The 18,512-nt window shown below is 45.9% G+C and overlaps 1 protein-coding gene across 1 annotated transcript in view; it reads right to left on the bottom strand.

The window, feature by feature from the left end:
* Positions 1-10,671: 10,671 nt before the first annotated feature.
* Positions 10,672-18,512, bottom strand: part of LOC142255787 (uncharacterized) — a 66,659-nt gene continuing 58,818 nt past the window's right edge. Inside the window, exons 13-16 of the mRNA XM_075327234.1 lie at positions 18,291-18,428; positions 14,088-14,149; positions 11,032-11,064; positions 10,672-10,889 (exon numbers count right to left, since the gene is read on the bottom strand). Coding sequence (XP_075183349.1) covers positions 10,842-10,889; positions 11,032-11,064; positions 14,088-14,149; positions 18,291-18,428 — 281 coding nt within the window. The 3' untranslated portion in view covers positions 10,672-10,841. The remainder of the gene's footprint in view (positions 10,890-11,031; positions 11,065-14,087; positions 14,150-18,290; positions 18,429-18,512) is intronic.

The raw sequence follows: 18,512 nt of genomic DNA, 5'->3' as shown, positions 1-18,512 counted from the left end.
AGCAGGGTGTCGGCTGGTTCAGGTTCACTGGTCTTCAGCTCTGCAGAAGTTAATTCCTGCTGACTACTGAGTAGGACCTAAATGCTCAGGTTGCTGATTGCCAAGTGCAGCTGTCACTTCCCCATTTAAAGCACTGCATCTTTACATACAGGAGGTGCTGATGATAGCTTCAGTTTTTACACTAGTGATCCCGGTCTTGGTGCTTTTCCTGTGTATGGTGATCCATGCTGTCCTTCTCAGTGGTGTGAGCGTCCCCCTTTGTGTGTTACTTCCTCCCCTCTTACGTTGCCCCCCAAGTACACATATTGTCTCTCCTGTGTGTTTTGAATGCTGTGTGTACAATTTTACGTCCTCCCTTATCCGTGTCATTTTGTTAGGTTTTATCTTTGTGTTTTCTGACCCACCCTGAGGGTGTGGGAGAAGGGGAGTAGATCAGGGTCTGGACCGTAGTTAGGGTCATGCAGGGGGCTCAAACCTGGTTACCATCAAACCTACCTTCGAGGTAAGGGACAGTGCAGGGCCTCAAGTTTTAGGGCCAGCCTAGGGGCTAGTTTGAACAGGTGCGTATCTGATCATGGTATATCATAACAAAAAAGGAACAGCTGCACACTGAAATGCCTAAACTAAGAAAGATCTAATAAAATTTTGAGATGTTTTGCATATAAAAATGGCCATTTTCATACCTGCCCAGTAGCCACTTTACTAATTTCGCTGTGACGTGGCGATCAACAATCTGCAATCAACAACACACTATGACCTTCTGATTCTAGGTCTCCCTGAGTTCACATTGCAGTGCTCCATGGGGCAGGTGGTTAACCTACTGGTTGCCGGGCCTTTTCGGCTCGGGTCAGGCGTTGTCACAGGTGGCCTTGCCCGGTTCCGTTGCCCCGAGGTGTGTAGTTAAATGGTGGGGAAAGCGGGGTGATTGGGGAAAGTTTGTCGAGAGGCCACCTTTGGTGCGTGGCTAACGAGTAGCCGCCGCTGCAGGGTTCCTCACCAGGGCAGATGTTGTGGTAGCCAGGATAGTATCACTCACCACAGGCGGAGCAGGCCCTGGGTGGATGTCGGTGGGATGGCGGTCCCTTGGGAGTGCCGGAGTGCGGGGTGAGGGCGTCGCTAATCAGAGTCTGAGTCGGCAACTGTGGTTCCAGGTTCTTTTACTCACTGGTTCAAAGTTGCACCCAGGTGCTGGTCTCTGCTGTCGTAGGCTCTGGTCAACTCCAGGCAAGAAAGGGGGTCACCACAGGTGTTTGAGGAGAGAGAAAAGGAGAATGTCCTGGGTCTAGTATGTTCCCCTCCGCTGTTAGGTTCCACGGCTGAACTCCCGCTCCAGGCCCCGGGCCTATTAAAAGTCCAATGTCTTGTCAGAACTATGGTCCCGACGGATCTCTCTAGTGAGAGTGTGTTGCACCGAAATATCTACCCCAAGTGGACCTCGCCCCCCAAGTGGCTAGATTCAGTGTCCGGGGAAGTCCCATGTATCGTGATGGCCACCCCCTGCCCACCCTGTGGGAAGGCTCCTGAACTGTATCTAGTGTGTGAATGTGGAACACCGGTGATTAACCTGCCCCCTACCTGAGATGGATACCGCACCTTAATTGAGGTGCAGTAGCCTGTGGCGACCAGAGCCTCAGGGGCGCCACATCAGGCCGTCATACACTCAAGAACCACTATGTATTTTGCAATTATCAGCACATATTTAGCACATTTTAAACAAAAAAAAATAAAAACAGAACAGGGGAATTCACTTTTATTCTGCTTTTAAAAACATATACACATTATAGAAATATTACAGCACTAAATAAAACAGTTTTACAAAGTATTTACAAACTGATTCCACATTTTACATGTATTTTTATTATGAAATGTTGCAAATTGTTGACATGTTCCATTAAATAAATCATAACAAGGAGATCCTCTTTTCCGTATTTCCTAGAACTTAGTCAATCACAATCAACTCAGATCTATTGAGTAAGAGGAAGAAGAATTAATTTGAGAAGGTTTTCAGTATGTACCCGGTCACCATCATGTTGCATCTGTTTTTTGCTTTGAGCATAAGTCTTTGTGCACATGGCGTCTTTTTCAGGCAGGTTCTACTGAATAAATATGGGAAAATGCTACACAAAAGATTCTTCAGTGATGAACAGACTCGCAGATATCCGAGACCTGTGGATCCCAGGGATCCGTTTTTTCAAAATCCGGTTTCGGGACAGATTTTGGTCCCCCTATAAGTCTATGGGGATTAAAAATATTGATAGAAGGGATAGGGGGATTGGAGCAAGGGCGAGGTTGTGGCACAGCTGTACACTGCTTCCGGGCCACCCATTCACTTCCAGTGCCGTGCATTATGGCTCATCCTTATACAATGCATTCCCCGCCCACCGGCTTCTGTGATTGGTTGCAGTAAGACGCGCCCCCACCCTGAGTGATATTGTGTCTTTCACTTCCAATCACAGACGCTACATGCATCTATCGTGCTATAAAAATAGATAAAAACATTTGGTGTAGGGTCCCCCCATATTATGGTACCCAGCACAAATAAAGCTCACAGCTACAGGCTGCAGCCCCCAGCCATGTGCTTATCTTGGCTGTGTATCAAAATAGGAGGAACCGCATGCAGATTTTTTTTTAATTATTTAAATAAAAATTTAAAAAAACGACATGCGGTCTCAACAAGTTTGATACTCAGCCAAGATAAAGCTCAACAGCTGGGGGCTGGTATTCTCAGACTGGGGAGGCCCATGGCTATTGAGTTGCAAGTCAGCCTAAAAATATCAGTCTGCAACCGCCCAGGATTGTGGCATCCATTAGATGTGACAAGCCCGGTGCTTTACCCAGCTCTTCCTGATTGCCCTGGTGTGGTGGCAATTGGTGTAATATAAGAGGGTAATGGCAGCCCACAGCTGCCACTAAGCCCTTGATTAGCAATAGGAAGTGTCTATAGTGAGCCGCAGAGAGCGCCTGTGATTGGTTGCAGTAAGACACTGTCACACAGGCTGGTGGGTGAGTCTGACTGCAACCAATCACAGATTCCAGGACGGCCGGTGAGTGGGGAAAGCAGTGCATATGGATGAAGAGTCACCCAGGAAGTGAATGAGAGGCCACGAGAGCAGTATACAGTCATGCTAGAACCTTGGTAAGTTTGAGCACTTGCTTGCATCTCATTGTCACAATTTTTCCTTTATTTTTTTCAAATTTCCCCGAGTGCTGGATCCGGGTATCTTTGAAACTGCGTGGATCTGGACTTTTACAGTTCGAGTACACCCATCTATAGTTATTATTGTTATTATTGTTGTTGTTAGTGGCGAAAATGATGACAAAACCTCTGGAGAGCCACTTTAGGAAAAACACTGCTAGAGACATTTCAGAAAAAAACGCTGGAGAGCCACTTTAGGAAAAAAAACACTGGAGAGCCACTTTAGGAAAAAAACACTGTAGAGTCACTTTAGGAAAAAAACACTGGAGAGTCAGTTCAGGAAAAAAATACCGGAGAGCCACTTGAAGAAAAACACAGCTGGAGAGCCACTTCAGGAAAAAAAACACTGGAAAGCCACTTTAGGGAAAAAAATGCTGGAGAGCCACTTTAGGAAAAAAACACTAGAGAGCCAGTTCAGGAAAAAAAAACACTGGAGAGCCACTTTAGGAAAAAAATACTGGAGAGCCAGTTCAGGAAAAAAAACCACTGGAGAGCCACTTGAGGAAAAAAACACTGGAGAGCCACTTCAGGAGAAAAACACTGGCGAGCCACTTGAGGAAAAACACTGCTGGAGAGCCACTTTAGAAAAAAAACACTGGAGAGCCACTTCAGGAAAAAAAACACTGGAGAGCCACTTCAGGAAAAAACCACTGGAGAGCCCCTTCAAGAAAAACACTGCTGGAGAGCCACTTCAGGAAAAAAAACACTGGAGAGACACTTCAGGAAAAAAACACTGGAGAGCCACTTCAGGAAAAAAAACACTGGAGAGCCACTTCAGGAAAAAAACACTGGAGAGCCCCTTCAAGAAAAACACTGCTGGAGAGCCACTTCAGGAAAAAAAACACTGGAGAGACACTTCAGGAAAAAAACACTGGAGAGCCACTTGAGGAAAAAAACCATTGGAGAGCCACTTGAGGAAAAAAAACACTGGAGAGCCACTTCAGGAAAAAACCACTGGAGAGCCCCTTCAAGAAAAACACTGCTGGAGAGCCACTTCAGGAAAAAAACACTGAAGAGCCACTTTAGGAAAAAAAACACTGGGGAGCCACTTTAGGAAAAAAAACACTGGAGAGCCACTTCAGGAAAAAAAACACTGGAGAGCCACTTCAGGAAAAAAACATAAAAACACTGGACAGCCACTTTAAGAAAACAAACACTGGAGAGCCACTTTAGGAAAAAAAAACACTGGACAGCCAGTTCAGGAAAAAAAACACTGGAGAGCCAGTTCAGGAAAAAAACACTGGAGAGCCACTTTAGGAAAAAAAACACTGGTAGTGAGTGAGCGAAAGATCCAGCGCCTGACCTGAAGTTTAAGAGCTGCCGTGTGCACAGAGCCACTTAGTCTAGTTTCACACTTGCGTTGAACGGCATCCATTGCATTGCGTTGTGTGATGGATGCAACGGATGCGTTGCATATAATGGCACAACGGATGCAACGGATCGTACAAAACAACGGAAAGCTTTTTTTTAATTTATTTATTTTTTTTCTTCTTTACAGTTTTACTGGCAGCAGACTATTGTGAACAATCAGCTGATCACGCGGATGCCGGGCGCTCAGCTGAGCGCTCTCAAAAGCCGGCTGTCGGGTGATCAGCTGAGCACTCTCAAAAGCCGGCTGTCGGGCGATCAGCTGAGCGCTCTCAAAAGCCGGCTGTCGGGCGATCAGCTGAGCACTCTCAAAAGCCAGCTGTCCGGCAATCAGCTGAGCGCTCTCAAAAGCCGACTGCCGGGCAATCAGCTGAGCGCTCTCAAAAGCCGGCTGCCGGGCGATCAGCTGAGCGCTCTCTAAAGCCAGCTGCCGGGCGCTCAGCTGAGCGCTCTCAAAAGCCGGCTGCCGGGCGATCAGCTGAGCGCTCTCTAAAGCCAGCTGCCGGGCAATCAGCTGAGCGCTCTCAAAAGCCGGCTGTCTGGCGATCAGCTCAGCGCTCTCAAAAGCCAGCTGCCGTGCGATCAGCTGAGCACTCTCAAAAGCCGGCTGTCGGGTGATCAGCTGAGCGCTCTCAAAAGCCGGCTGTCGGGCGATCAGCTGAGCACTCTGAAAAGCCAGCTGCCGTGTGATCAGCTGAGCGCTCTCAAAAGCCGGCTGTTGGGCGATCAGCTGAGCGCTCTCAAAAGCCGGCTGTCGGGCGATCAGCTGAGCGCTCTCAAAAGCCGGTTGCTGGGTGATCAGCTAAGTGCTCTCAAAAGCCGGCTGTCGGGCGATCAGCTGAGCGCTTTCAAAAGCCAGCTGCCGGGCGATCAGCTGAGCGCTCTCAAAAGCCGGCTGCCGGGCGATCAGCTGAGCGCTCTCAAAAGCCGGCTGTCGGGCGATCAGCTGAGCGCTCTCAAAAGCCGGTTTTTCTGGACGATCAGATGAGTGCTCTCAAAAGCCGGCTGTCGGGCGATCAGCTGAGCGCTCTCAAAAGCCGGCTGCTGGGCGATCAGCTGAGCGCTCTCAAAAGCCAGCTGCCGGGCGATCAATATCAGATTGGTGGGGTCCGACACCCAACAACTTAGTTTTTACCCCCAGTCAAGGGTTTTTTTTATTACAGGGTGGAGTGGTGCTTGTCATCTATGTTCCTTGACCCCTGTCTTAGGCTGAAAACACATCTATGCGAGTAAAATCGGTCCGAGTTGGCTGAAAAAAACTCGGCTGATTTTAGTTCACGTTAGGTCAGAATGCAATGCAACTGCACTGCGATCCTGAGATTTTTCTCATGATTGCAGTGCATGTGCAATGCGTGTGTGATCCGTGTGTGATCCTTTTTTTCTCAGCAGCTGTCATCTGCCATTCAGCTCTGCTACATGGCCGCTGACAGCAGCCACAGACAGCCATGTAGCAGAGCTGAATGGCAGATGACAGCAGACACAGAGAGAGACGCACGATCAGAATGAACTCGGGTGAACTTCACCGGCTTCATTGTCATGCCGCGGCTCTGTCTGTGTCGCGTCCTGATTAGCGGTCACCCGTGAATGACTCACCGGTGACCGCTAATCACCTGAGTGACTGAATTGAGCAGCACAATTAGCGCTGCCGTCACTCAGGTTACCCGCGGCCAGCTAGATCCTCCCCCCGTGACCGCAACTCACCTGTGACTTCATCGCTATCACTCGGGCGACTTGCTGTCACTGTTGGAGGATCCAGCGGTGGCCGGAGTAACCTGACTGACATCAGCTGATCGCGCTTCTTACCTCAGTTGCTGCGTGGAGCTGACAGGAGCAGCGGTGTCTTCTGCAGCTCCTGTCACCTTCATGTAGCAGAGCTGAGAGCGTCAAGAGACCTCCGTGGATTACGTCGGACAAGGATGATTTTTTGGGCACTTAATAAAGTGGTGAACGAGGGTCTTTGTTATTGTTTATTATTTCAAGTAAAGGATTTTTTCAATGTGTGTGTTTATTAACTTTAATTTACAGGTTAATCATTGGGGGTGTCTCATAGACGCTTGCAATGATTAATCTAGGATTTAGTGGCAGCTATGGGCTGCCATTCACTCCTTATTACCCCGATTGCCAAAGCACCAGGGCAAATCGGGAAGAGCCAGGTACAGTCCCAGAACTGTCGCATATAATGTATGCGGCAATTCTGGGCGGCTGCTGACTGATATTGTTAGGCTGGGGGGCTCCCGATAACGTGGAGCTCCCCATCCTGAGAATACCAGCCTTCAGCCGTATGGCTTTATCTGGCTGGTATTAAAATTGGGAGGGACCGCACGCCAGTTTTTTTAATTATTTATTTATTTATTTTACTGCTCAGCATAGACACGCCCACCGGCTGCTGTGATTGGTTGCAGTGAGACAGCTGTCACTCAGCGTGGGGGCGTGTCTGCAACCAATCATAGGTGCCGGTGGGCGGGTAAAGCAGGGAATACGAGATTGAATAATCAGCGGCCGGCTTTTTCAAAAGAGGAGAAGCTCAACGGAGCAGTATGAATGCCGTGCAGCGCCGCGCTGGTGATCGGGGATCGGTAAGTATGAGAGCGGGGGGGAGAGGGATAGGCCGACATGGACAGAGAGTGAGGGACAGAGATAGTGACCGACCGACAGAGAGAGAATAGAGACCGAGAGGGAGAGACCGACTGACAGAGAATAGTGATTAACAGACATTGTGAGACATCACTCGTTTCCAGTGTTTTAGGAAACATGCGAGAAATGTTTTTAGAAAATCGGATGTCACTAGGATGGTGTGAGTGCCGTCCCGTGACATCCGATTTTTTACACGCTCCCATAGACTTGCATTGGAGAGACTCGCAGTAGAAACTCGCAAAAAAGCAGCATGCTGCGATTTTTTTCTCAGTCCGATTTGGACTAAGAAAAAAATCGCAAATGCGAGCTGAATCATTCACTAACATGTGTCCGATTGCAATGTGAGATTTTCTCGCATTGCTCTACTGCGAGAAACTCGCAAGTGAGAAGCAGCCCTTAAACTCACTCACCGTCATCTTCACCTATCATTGCCGCTCCGGTCTGTCTTCATTAGTTTGTGACCTGCCGGCAGCTCCAGTGTTTGGCAGCGATCCAGAAGTCACAATTCAATGTAACGTATGAGAGCCTCCTTCTGGCTTTCATAGACTAACAATGAGCTCTTGTGACCATTACATTGTGCTTCTAATCTATGTTTCCTGATCCCCATGTTATACTCATTTGCTGCCGTCTTCAGCTTCGATCACCACCACTCTGGTTGGTCTTAAGCAGTTTGTGAACTGCTGGTAGGTCCCGTGTTTGCTGGAGCGATCCAGAAGTCACAATTCAATGTAAGTCTATAAGAGCCTCGTTCTGGCTCTCATAGACTAACAATGAGCTCTTGTGACCATTACATAGTGCTTCTAATCTATGTTTCCTTGAACTTCTATCACCGCCCCTCCGGTTGGTCTTAAGCAGTTTGTGAACTGCTGGTAGCTCCCGTGTTTGCTGGAGCAATGCAGAGAGCCTACGAGAGCCTTGTTCTGGACTCATTCTGGCTCTAAATAGACTTAGAGCGTTTTTGACCATTCCATCATGCTTCTAATCTATGTTTCCTGACACCTGTCTTATACTCACTCGCCATAGTCTTCACCTTATACCCCCACCACTCAAGACGGTCTTTGGCAATTTGTGCACCGCTGACAGCTTTACTGTTTCAATGTAAGTCTATGAAAGTCTCGCTCTGGCTCTCATTGACTCACAATGAGCACTTTTTACTGTCACGTCTGAATTTCGGTTAGTCAGAAGGTGTGATTACAAGATGAAGCCATGGGACTGGCGCAGCACCAATAAAATGTGAAGACAGAAGCGGGTTAGTATAATACTAGGATCAGGGACCTTATACTAGAAGCACAAACAAAAATCCCTGTTGGAGGGGTGCTGTAAATGAATATATCATAAACTGACCTTTTTGGTTTTTTGGACTGACCGAAAACCTACTCCAAATTGCACTGTGTGTCCTTATCCTTGGACACATGATTAGTTTATATTCTCAGGTTCTCTTTAATTTAAATGTAAACAAAATTGAAAAATAAAGTTTTGTTTTTCTTTAAATGAATGTATTGTCATGCGCAGTGCGGATCCTCATTTACGAATCACTACTACACAACCTACCATGCGTCACCCGGATCGGCACTGCAATTTTTCACTACCTGATTAGACTGTACACACTTCCAACAATCAACCTGGTTTCTGCTAGTAGCTCTGTACTGTCGGACGTCGGTTGTTTTAGTTACCTCTGCTTCTGGCACATTAGGAGTTAATGTCTCCTGGAGCAGTGGATGGCTTTTCAGGGAACCAGGTTTGCTAATCACCATTTCCAGCTGGTCTCCTCCTACTTAAGTCTGGGGAGTTTTCTTTGCCAAATATAGTCTCTGCTTGCAGTTGCGATATCCAGGCTTCCATAGCATTACTCTTTTTGGTGAATAGCGGCTTGTTGTCTGCACGGTTTGAGAGTACCCTGGTGTGACTTGCTCCTACCCATTTTGGTTTATTCCCTTCGGTGTTGTTTTGTCTCTCCTCTGTTGTTGTTTGCTGTGTGAGTGAGTTTCAGTTTAACCCCTTATCTGTGTCTTGGGGGAGGTTGTTACTTTGGGTCCAGCCCTATCCCAGGGTTGAGGGTATGGGGGGGTATTAGGACAGAGTCGCACAGGAGACAAGGCCAGGGCGGGACTTTTATCTCCCTACCTTCAAGGGTACCTCCAGGGTCAGGGCGAGCGCAGCGCCCACAGTCCTAGGGTCAGTGTAGCCTCCCCAGTATCCTTCCAGCACCCCCTAACATCTATGGGGTTGAATCTGCAGACTTCTTCAGGGATTAACCAATCAACAATAGATAAAGACCTCTAAAATATAATTCAGGGAAGCCGTTTTGAACTGAATTCAGACTTCTTCAGGGATTAACCAATCAACAATAGATAAAGACCTCTAAAATATAATTCAGGGAAGCCATTTTGAACTAAATTCAGACTTCTTCAGGGATTAACCAATCAACAATAGTGAAAGATCTCTAAAATATCATTCAGGGAAGCCATTTTGAACTGGGTCCAGGAACATCCCATTGTAGCATGTTAAATGGAACCTGTCACCAGATTTGGTGACTATAAGCTGCGGCCACCACCAGTGGGCTCTTATATACAGCATTCTAACATACTGTATATAAGAGCCCAGGCCACTGTGTAGAACATAAAAATGACTTTATAATACTCACCTAAAGGATAGTGCATTGCAAACTGGGCGGATGGGTGTCTCTGTTCTCCTGTACCTCCTCTTTTGGCCATCTTTATCCTCCTTCTTCTGTAGCCTGGGTGCATGATATGTCCTACGTCATTCACACAGGTTGGCATTGAGGTCCTGCGCAGGCGCATTTTCATCTACCCTAAGCAGTAGGGATGATGGAATACCTCAAATATTCAGCTTTGCGAATATCCGACGAATAGGTCGCCGCTATGCGAATATTCGATGCACAATGTAAGTCTGTGGGAAGCCCAAATAGTTCCGAATAGTTGTTATTCGGGTTTCCCATAGACTTACAATGCGCATCGAATATTCACGAATAGTCGAATAGCAGCGACCTATTCGGCAAATATTGGCGAAGCCGAATATTTGAGGTATTCGATCTGCCTACGGAGCAGGGAAGATGAAAGTATTGTAGTGTGCATGCGCGGGACCTCAATGCCGGTTAGTGTGGATGATGTAGGTCACGTCATGCACTCTGGCTTCAGAAGAAGGAGGACAAAGATGGCCAAAAGAGGAGGTGCCGGTACCGGAGAAAAGAGACACCCATCCGACCAGTCTGCACCGCACCTTAGGTGAGTCTTATAAAGTGATTTTTACACTCTACACAGCGGCCTGGGCTCTTATATACAGCATGTTAGAATACTGTATATAAGAGTCCAGTGGTGGTGGCCGCAGCTTATAGGCCCCAAATATGGTGACAGGTTTCCTTTAAAACAAAATAATCCAGACATAGATATTTTTACTTTATTACCCAAATTTTATTTACAGAAAAAAAAATGTATAAAGTTTTTGATGTTTTAACGTGTTTTCTTTCTCGCTTGGCATATTGCAAGGATATAACTTAAATGGACAATGATATAGTCTTGAGCACATAGTAGCTTGTCTTCTGCTAACGGGATGGTTGCTCATTGTCAAAGATCTGAAGGTTTCCAAACAGAAGACCTCATTTCTTTGGTTCTTTGGTGCAGGCTCATTTCTGTAGCTCTATGTATGCCCCTTCTGACGCAAACTCCAGACACTGTAGGAGATTAAAAATAGTATTATTTTTTTGTATTTTCAATGTTTTTTAAAATAAAATGCCAAAAATGGTCTGATCCAATATCAAAAAGGGGTTCACATTAAGACAATCTACTTTATATAAATAAGTTTTAAGATCTTACCATATACAAAGGTTCATCTTTTGACTCCAGCTCCTGAAAAATAAGAGTTAGAAAAGGTTAATTACGTTATGTGTATTTTTTTAGTTAATTTAATGGGTTGTATAGGATTAGAAAAAGTTTTAGCCTTTTTTTGGTACATATGCAAGATAATGAAGCTCATCCCTATTCACTAAAAGAAAACTTCAAGAAAATTGGCACAGTGACTATGGGGATAGGAGAAAACCGGGGCTCCTAAACTGACCATCAGGCTAGGGATGACCTCTGCAGTCCCTAGTCTCAGGGATACTCTTAAAGGTGGGGATGCCTGAGTCTCCTTCCTGGCCCTGTTCCTGAGCAGCTCTGATTTGATATCCCATCCCCTCCTCCAGGGGTGCTCAGGACAGGAGTGAGATTAAACCCACAAAAATATAGGGGAAACCTAAGGTTTGTCACACAGCATTCACTCACAGAGGTATAAAAGATAAGGAGGAAACAAGAAGACGACAGGTAAACTCCACAACCACAACCACTCCACAACCACTCCAGGCAAAAAGCAGCACTTTCCAGATAGTCTTGGACAACAAAAAACACAGACCAACTGTCATGCTGTACAAAGGCTAGTAAGACGTAGTACAGCTTAATCCCCACTAGGTGGCAGCAGAGTAGTGAAGGAGAGACAAAAAAACACTGTAGGGAAAGGCAGCTGAAGTACAGCAGAGTAACTTCAGAAATGTTAACAGGCAAATCACCAAGGGGCAATAAAGTAGTCAAACAGTCAGGGTCTAGCCAGGAAAGTTGAGTTACTGCAAAGGGAGGATCAATATCAAAGTCAGAAAGCAAAACCAAGTCGGAAGCCGGGAGATCAGGTATGCAGAGGGAAACACAAACAACAGACAGGAGAGGGAAGTCAGGGACCGGGACAGGCAGATGAACGAGAGAGGGTACAAGTTAGGACACAGTAGCAGGGAGGCAGAACAGATCGGGAACACTCACCAGAGGCAGTATACACACTGCAAGGCAGAAATATCACTGGCACTGAGCCATAGTGAGAGTTAAGATATAGCATCCTGGCCTGGGATCCAGAACGAGGCAAGGGAAGTTAACCCCTGACATGACCAGGCCAGAGCTGGGAGTAACCAGCAGCACCAGGGAAAAGTTGGCCTGGATCATGAAACCAACACAGTATAACCTATAGCTGGCATAGGTAGAACATGTTATCCAGATTAAATATGAGAGGAGCAAATGTGATTGGCTTCCTCACAACATGTGATCAAATGAGACTAACAAGCAGCTTAGCAGAAGTTACCTCTTGCTAGCCTGGCTATGACTGAGCACAAGGCAGGTCAACGCCCGAGGCTGTCTATGTTGATCAGAGTAACCATTGGGCAAAGTGTCAGAATCTGCAATGTGAACAGAGCTTGATGCCAACTGTGAAAAATTCCGTGGGACAAAAATGCTATGTAATGTTCTAGAATAATTTTATTGATCAAAAAGAGCTGAGCAAAGGGGTATATATTAAAAAATAGCAGTTGCACGCATTGAGTGAATATTGTATGTCATGTTCAGTATGCACCAGTTCCAACTATGAGATTAGGAAGTGTCGGCAACTTTTCTAGTTTGCATTACAAAGTGGTATATAGTTTTATATGCAGTATAAATTGTAATTTATTGATTTAGATGGAAACTGTACTTTTAATAAATTTTGTATAAATGAATAGTAGAGGTGGATATAAGAAAGTTTGTATTATGCGTTATTAGAAATTGCTGCTTCTTTCTCCACTTATGAGATATTATTCCCCTCCCTTTGCTCCTGAATTCACCATCCAATTAATAAAAAATAGCTCAATTCAGTCTTACTTTAGACAAGATGGACTGCCAATAAAGTGAAAAGTCAAGTTACACCTCTCCTATAACGAGGGAAAAGGAGTATGGAGCGAGAGAGACACAGAAAGATTGTGCTGAGCTTTCTAACAAGTCTTTTATCTCACCCAAGAGCTGGATTCACATCTGCAAAGCTCAGTACTTCTGTATAAAGACCCTCATGCTGTTGTTGCTTCTGTCTATGTGTTAACTAAGGAATGAGAAGCAGGAATCCATTATGGCTATGTGTGTCCTGCATTGTAGACGTCATTGCAGCTGGTTTCAACTCACTAGCTCGGAGACAACTGAAAATTAGAGTCGGAGCCTGCAAAGTAGAAAACTGAAAAATTTAGGGTGTATGTCATATAATGGACAGGTATAGTGTTTTTCCTCAACAACTTATTCTGAAACATTTTTAGTTTGCAGGTCCGGTGGGTAGTTTTATCAGTGACTGTGATACTAATCACTACTTACGGATAGTATAGATTTCCAGATTGTGACCTGGCTATGCCTCTGTTTACTCCCCGTCATCATATGCTTTCCGGACTACTCTTCCGTCTATACTATTTGTAAGTACTGATTAGCATCACAGCTGACAGTCACTGATAAAACTACTCCAAACTAAGAATGTCACAATCTGAGGGTCAGATTTCCAGAAGAGCACGTAATAGGTTCAGGGAGAAAAAAGAGACGTGGTCAGGTAACGATCCGAGGTCAAAAGGCAGGAAGTCACGACAGGAACAGGGAGCGGGCAGAGAGAAGTCAAATAACAGTCCAAGGTCAGAGAGCAAAAATCAGAACACTATCAGAGACACAAGCCAACAGCACAACTGCAGAACCAGAGAATACAACTGGCAAGGTTCAGTAAAGAAGCCTGAGCAATTACCAGGAAGGAAGAATACCTTAGTAATCAACACCAACATGGAATTGCTGATAAATTATTGTGTTATGAATGTTGCAGATTTAAGGTTTCAGCAGAAACATTCATCACTCATTGTGGGATAAGGAAATGGTTCCCTAAGGACCTTTTTTTCGTTATTGCAACATGGAGGATACAGGAAAAGAATAGACACAAACAAGACACTGAGAGGTCATACAATAAAGTCTAAACAAACGCCTACACCGACATTTGTTCAATGAGGCGCCTCCGGTATAAGTCTGCAATTGTTCCTGTTACTCAATGAAGCCATACAACACAGTCCTTATGTATCACTCACTGCTGTTGGGTCCAGTATGTTGTTGTATATGGCATATTGCGCTGGTCCATCCATTGGTGGTCCTAATTAATTTAAAAAATAAATAAGTGATACTTATATACTTGTAAAGTTACCAATTATGAAGATTTTACTAGTAGTCTGACAAATGAGAAAGACATTTTATGGGTCAGGACTAATGTCTGTGTAAAGAACCTATATTTCCAAATAGACAGTCATAGCTGTTAAAATGTCCTCACCATACTATTATCATGACAATTTATGACCCCAAGATTATACAGGGGCCCCAATGGGAGGTTGACCCCTTAAATGGAATATATCAGGTTTTTGCTGATTAATCTGAGAACACAATAATATAGTAGCAGATTGTCTGATTCCAGGGATGTCTCACTTGCTCACCAGCTTGCTGTAGTTTCAATACAATAAGTATTTTATTAGCAGGAGATTATCACTGCTGGACTGTCATGGGTATGTCACAGGTGATAGACAATCCTGTGGTGTTCGGCAATAGAAGGTCACAGCTTTTGGCTTACTGACTTTCTATTTTTCATGCTGTTAGTAATCAGTGTACTAGGTATCTCTTCTGCAGGGTTTTCATTCTTTTCCCTTTAGGACCCTGCGGACCTCATTTTTGCTTCAGCAACTAATCATCTGTATTTCCCCTTGTGTTTAAATACTCTAATTTTTTTTAGACTTGTGCTGCTGATATTCAGTTCCTTCACAAGCTCAGGATGCAAGCAGGCGGCTTGCACTCATCTGTAGGATTGTTGCTGAACTTCTACCTGAGTCATCTGGAGATAAGTAGTTCATGCTCTTTCCCCATCTGTGTGCTCCCTTTGTCATCTTTAGTGTTTAGTGGGGTTCATGAAGAGCTCATCCCTATCTGTTCCGTATCTAGGTCCCAGCACCAGGGTCATCCTAGGGTCAAGTATCCGGCTTGGCACATAGGTGCGGAACCTATCTAGGGTGGTGAGGGACCCCAGGGACCAGCGGTAAGTTTGGTCAGAGGTCATCATCTCCCCCTTCCATAGACGTAGGGTTTCTCTTCACTTCCCTTTTGCCATTCGCTTGGTACTCCCCCATACCTAGCATGACATGGACTAGGTATTATGTGCCTGGCAGTCCAGCTAACCTGTGTAACCCTGCCCTTACCACTGATTAGCAGCAGCAGTCTACCCAGGAAGCTGCCAACCAGGACTGTGTGTGGGGTTATACAGGGCTCAGCAATCAGACAACTGATACACTTACAGGAGAGAAAACAGGGATTTTATCAAAACCGCACCAAGCAGCCCAGTAGCTTATACCTCACTGGAATTAGGGTTTCTACCCCTATATCATGCTGCTCTCAGATTCCATAGCAAAAACTGCTGATAGATTCTTTTTGAAGCCCCCCATACACATGGAATAAAGTTGACCAAGGATTATGATTTTGGTGGGACCTGCCTGTCTTCGTATAGGAGACATTTTAGGAAAGGGAGCTTTTGACAGAATGCTCATTTGAGAGTTATCCCTCCCAATCTTCCAATACACATGCAATCTCAGTGTCATACGTCCGGATTCAAACCCTTAAGCCCGTGGTCGGCTTCTCTGTCTGAGCCACAGCCGATACACCTTTTCTTCTGGTGCTTAGTTTAAGTTATCCATGCTTTAGTTCTGCTAGAGGATCAGGTGTTTTCATTTACTCGATTGTCTACCCAATCACCTTTCGGGTGGGGCTTTAAATATTTTTTCTATTCCGGTACTTCCTGCTGGAGATATTCTCATTTGGATATTTAAATATCCTGTTCTTTAGCACTCAACTGCTGATCAGACAGAATAGATCCAAGCTGCCATAGTTTAGTCTTTTGTTAGGGCTATCCCAGCTCCTGCAGGAACCATTAGGGACTGCGGGAGCAGGATCTCTAGTGTGTACAGGAACGGGCAGGGTCAGATGGACTTTTTATCATGTTGCCTATTTCCCATGTGAGTTACACACAACCAAGAATCTGTAAAAACATTAGTGCATGCCCTCATCATCTCCCGCCTTGACTACTGCAACCTCCTGCTCTCTAACCTCCCTTCCAACACTCTTGCACCCCTCCAATCTATCCTGTACTCTGCAGCCCACTTAATTCACCTCTCTCCTTGCTATTCCCCAGCCTCGCCACTCTACCAATCTCTTCACTGGCTTTCCATCGCCCAACGACTCCAGTTCAAAACATTAACCATGACTTACAAAGCCATCCACAACCTGTCTCCTCCTTACATCTGTGACCTAGTCTCCCGGTACCTACCTGCACGCAACCTCAGATCCTCTCAAGATCTCCTTCTCTACTCCTCTCTTATCTCTTCTTCCCACAATCGCATACAAGATTTCTCCCGTGACTCCCCGTACTCTGGAATGCTCTACCCCAGCATATCAGATTCTCCCCTACCGTGAAAAGCTTCAAGAGGAACCTGAAGACCCACCTCTTCCAAGAAGCCTACAACCTTCAATAACCCTCAGTCCTGTACACCCCTGCGCAACCAGCTCTGTCCTCACCTATTGTACCTGTGCCATCCCCCACATCAGCAGCCGGGCTGCTCGTATCCGGATCCGCGGTGGCTCGAGGGGCGTCCGGACCTGGGGGTCGTGTGGCCACTCAAATGATGGGGGGGGTATTTACAGGGGATTATGAATTTAGAGTTCGTGACGCCACCCGTGGTGTGTGGTAAGGTGGGGTACCACCGCTGCCATTGGGGAGTACGTGGGGTGATGACGGGGGCAGCCAGGTCTTACAACCCTCCACGGGTAGGGGGGATGCCCCAGGACTCGGTGATGGAACCAGGAAGTGCCATTGGGGGATGACAGGGTCAGTTTCGTACTCACTCAGTTCATGAAGCTGACACCGACAACTTGGCAAACCAAAGTTCTGGACACCACTGCCGCCGAGGGGAGCTAGTTTGGGTCCCGTCCCCGATGGTGTTGCCTGATGATCTGTGACCTCTTCCCTGGCACTTTGTCTACTTCTTAGTTGGCCCCGGTAGCGTAACACTAATCGGGTCCCGATCCCCAGTGTGGCTAACTGTGGGAGCTTGCTCTCAGGGTTCACGCTTGGGATTTCCTGGACCGTTTTGTGGAAAGTCCTTTCCCCTTCGTTGCACTAGTACCCTGATTTTGGAGTGGATGGAGAGCGGATCTTGAAGGCTTCGTTCTCGTCGGGTGAATTGTCAGGTTGCTTGAAGCTACTCCCTGACCTAGGGTCCACGTACCACGTCGTGCCCTGGTCCCAGCCCGGTGATGGTACAAGGCCGCCGGCTGTCCTCCTCGACAGTTCCGTGCCCCTTGTCACGATCCCCTGCGACCGGGGGTCCAGCTCCTACTAGGCCCAGACCACCGTCTGCCACCTAGTTAATTCCAAGGAGCCCGGCTCCCAACCTCCTCTCTCCTTGACCTCCAACACTACACTGGCCTACTCCTGACACTCCTGACTTCCCTTAACCAACCCCCCAACTGGGTGACCCTATTCCACTCAGGCCGTCCACTGGTGTGTCTGGTGGGTGTGGTGCAGAGTGTTTTTAGGATTTTGATTAGCTGGTTTTGGCAACACCACAAGTTGGGGACCCGTAACCAAGGAGGAGGTGGATATTGCACAGAAGGGTAGATTGCACAATGCCCTGTGACGACCTGATAGGCCAGGGTGTCACATACCCTCACCCATTCCCTGTAGACCGTGAGCCCTCGCGGGCAGGGTCCTCTCCTCCTGTACAGTCTGTATTGTACTGTTATGATTGTTGTACTAGTTTTTATGTATACCCTTTCTCACTTGTAAAGCTCCATGGAATTAATGGCGCTAAAATAATAAATAATAATTATACTAATAATAATAACCATAACACTCAACTTGGTTGAGAATTTGGCCAACAGCCACTTTATGTGCAAGGTCATCTTTAACTACTAACCTTCCTTCACTTATTAAAAAAGTTGATAAGATCGCGCTTGGTCAAGAGAAGCTCACAATTCTAAGTCATCATATACTAAAATTTCCCAGAGAAGCATTGCATGGCCTATTAGGCTCCTTACACTGACTTGCCACTTTTCACAATGAGAGATGTAACATGTTTCACTCTTTATTAATGTCTAACTTTTTGGACACTTTTTGGTCTATTTGTCACCTAATGCGTGAAGGAGCTCATAAAATATTAAATCTTACTAACATAGTTCAATTACAGCCCTTCGCTGCTTACCTGCCCTCTTCTTTTTTTCCTGATGGCTACACCTTTTATAAAAAAGAAAGCTTACAATAAAGATTATTAGAATTCCCAGGACTGTCCCGGATACAATTCCTGCAGTAACTCCTGCACTTTTATAAGCGTCATGAAAATCTGAAAAAAAGAAGAGAAAAAACAAAAAAATTAAAATAAATAAATAAATAAATTGTATTTTATGTTGATGAAAGACTAAAGAAG

This window comes from Anomaloglossus baeobatrachus, chromosome 11, assembly GCF_048569485.1.
Source record: "Anomaloglossus baeobatrachus isolate aAnoBae1 chromosome 11, aAnoBae1.hap1, whole genome shotgun sequence".
Taxonomy (NCBI): Eukaryota; Metazoa; Chordata; class Amphibia; order Anura; family Aromobatidae; genus Anomaloglossus; species Anomaloglossus baeobatrachus.
This window is presented reverse-complemented; position numbering and strand designations above follow the sequence as displayed.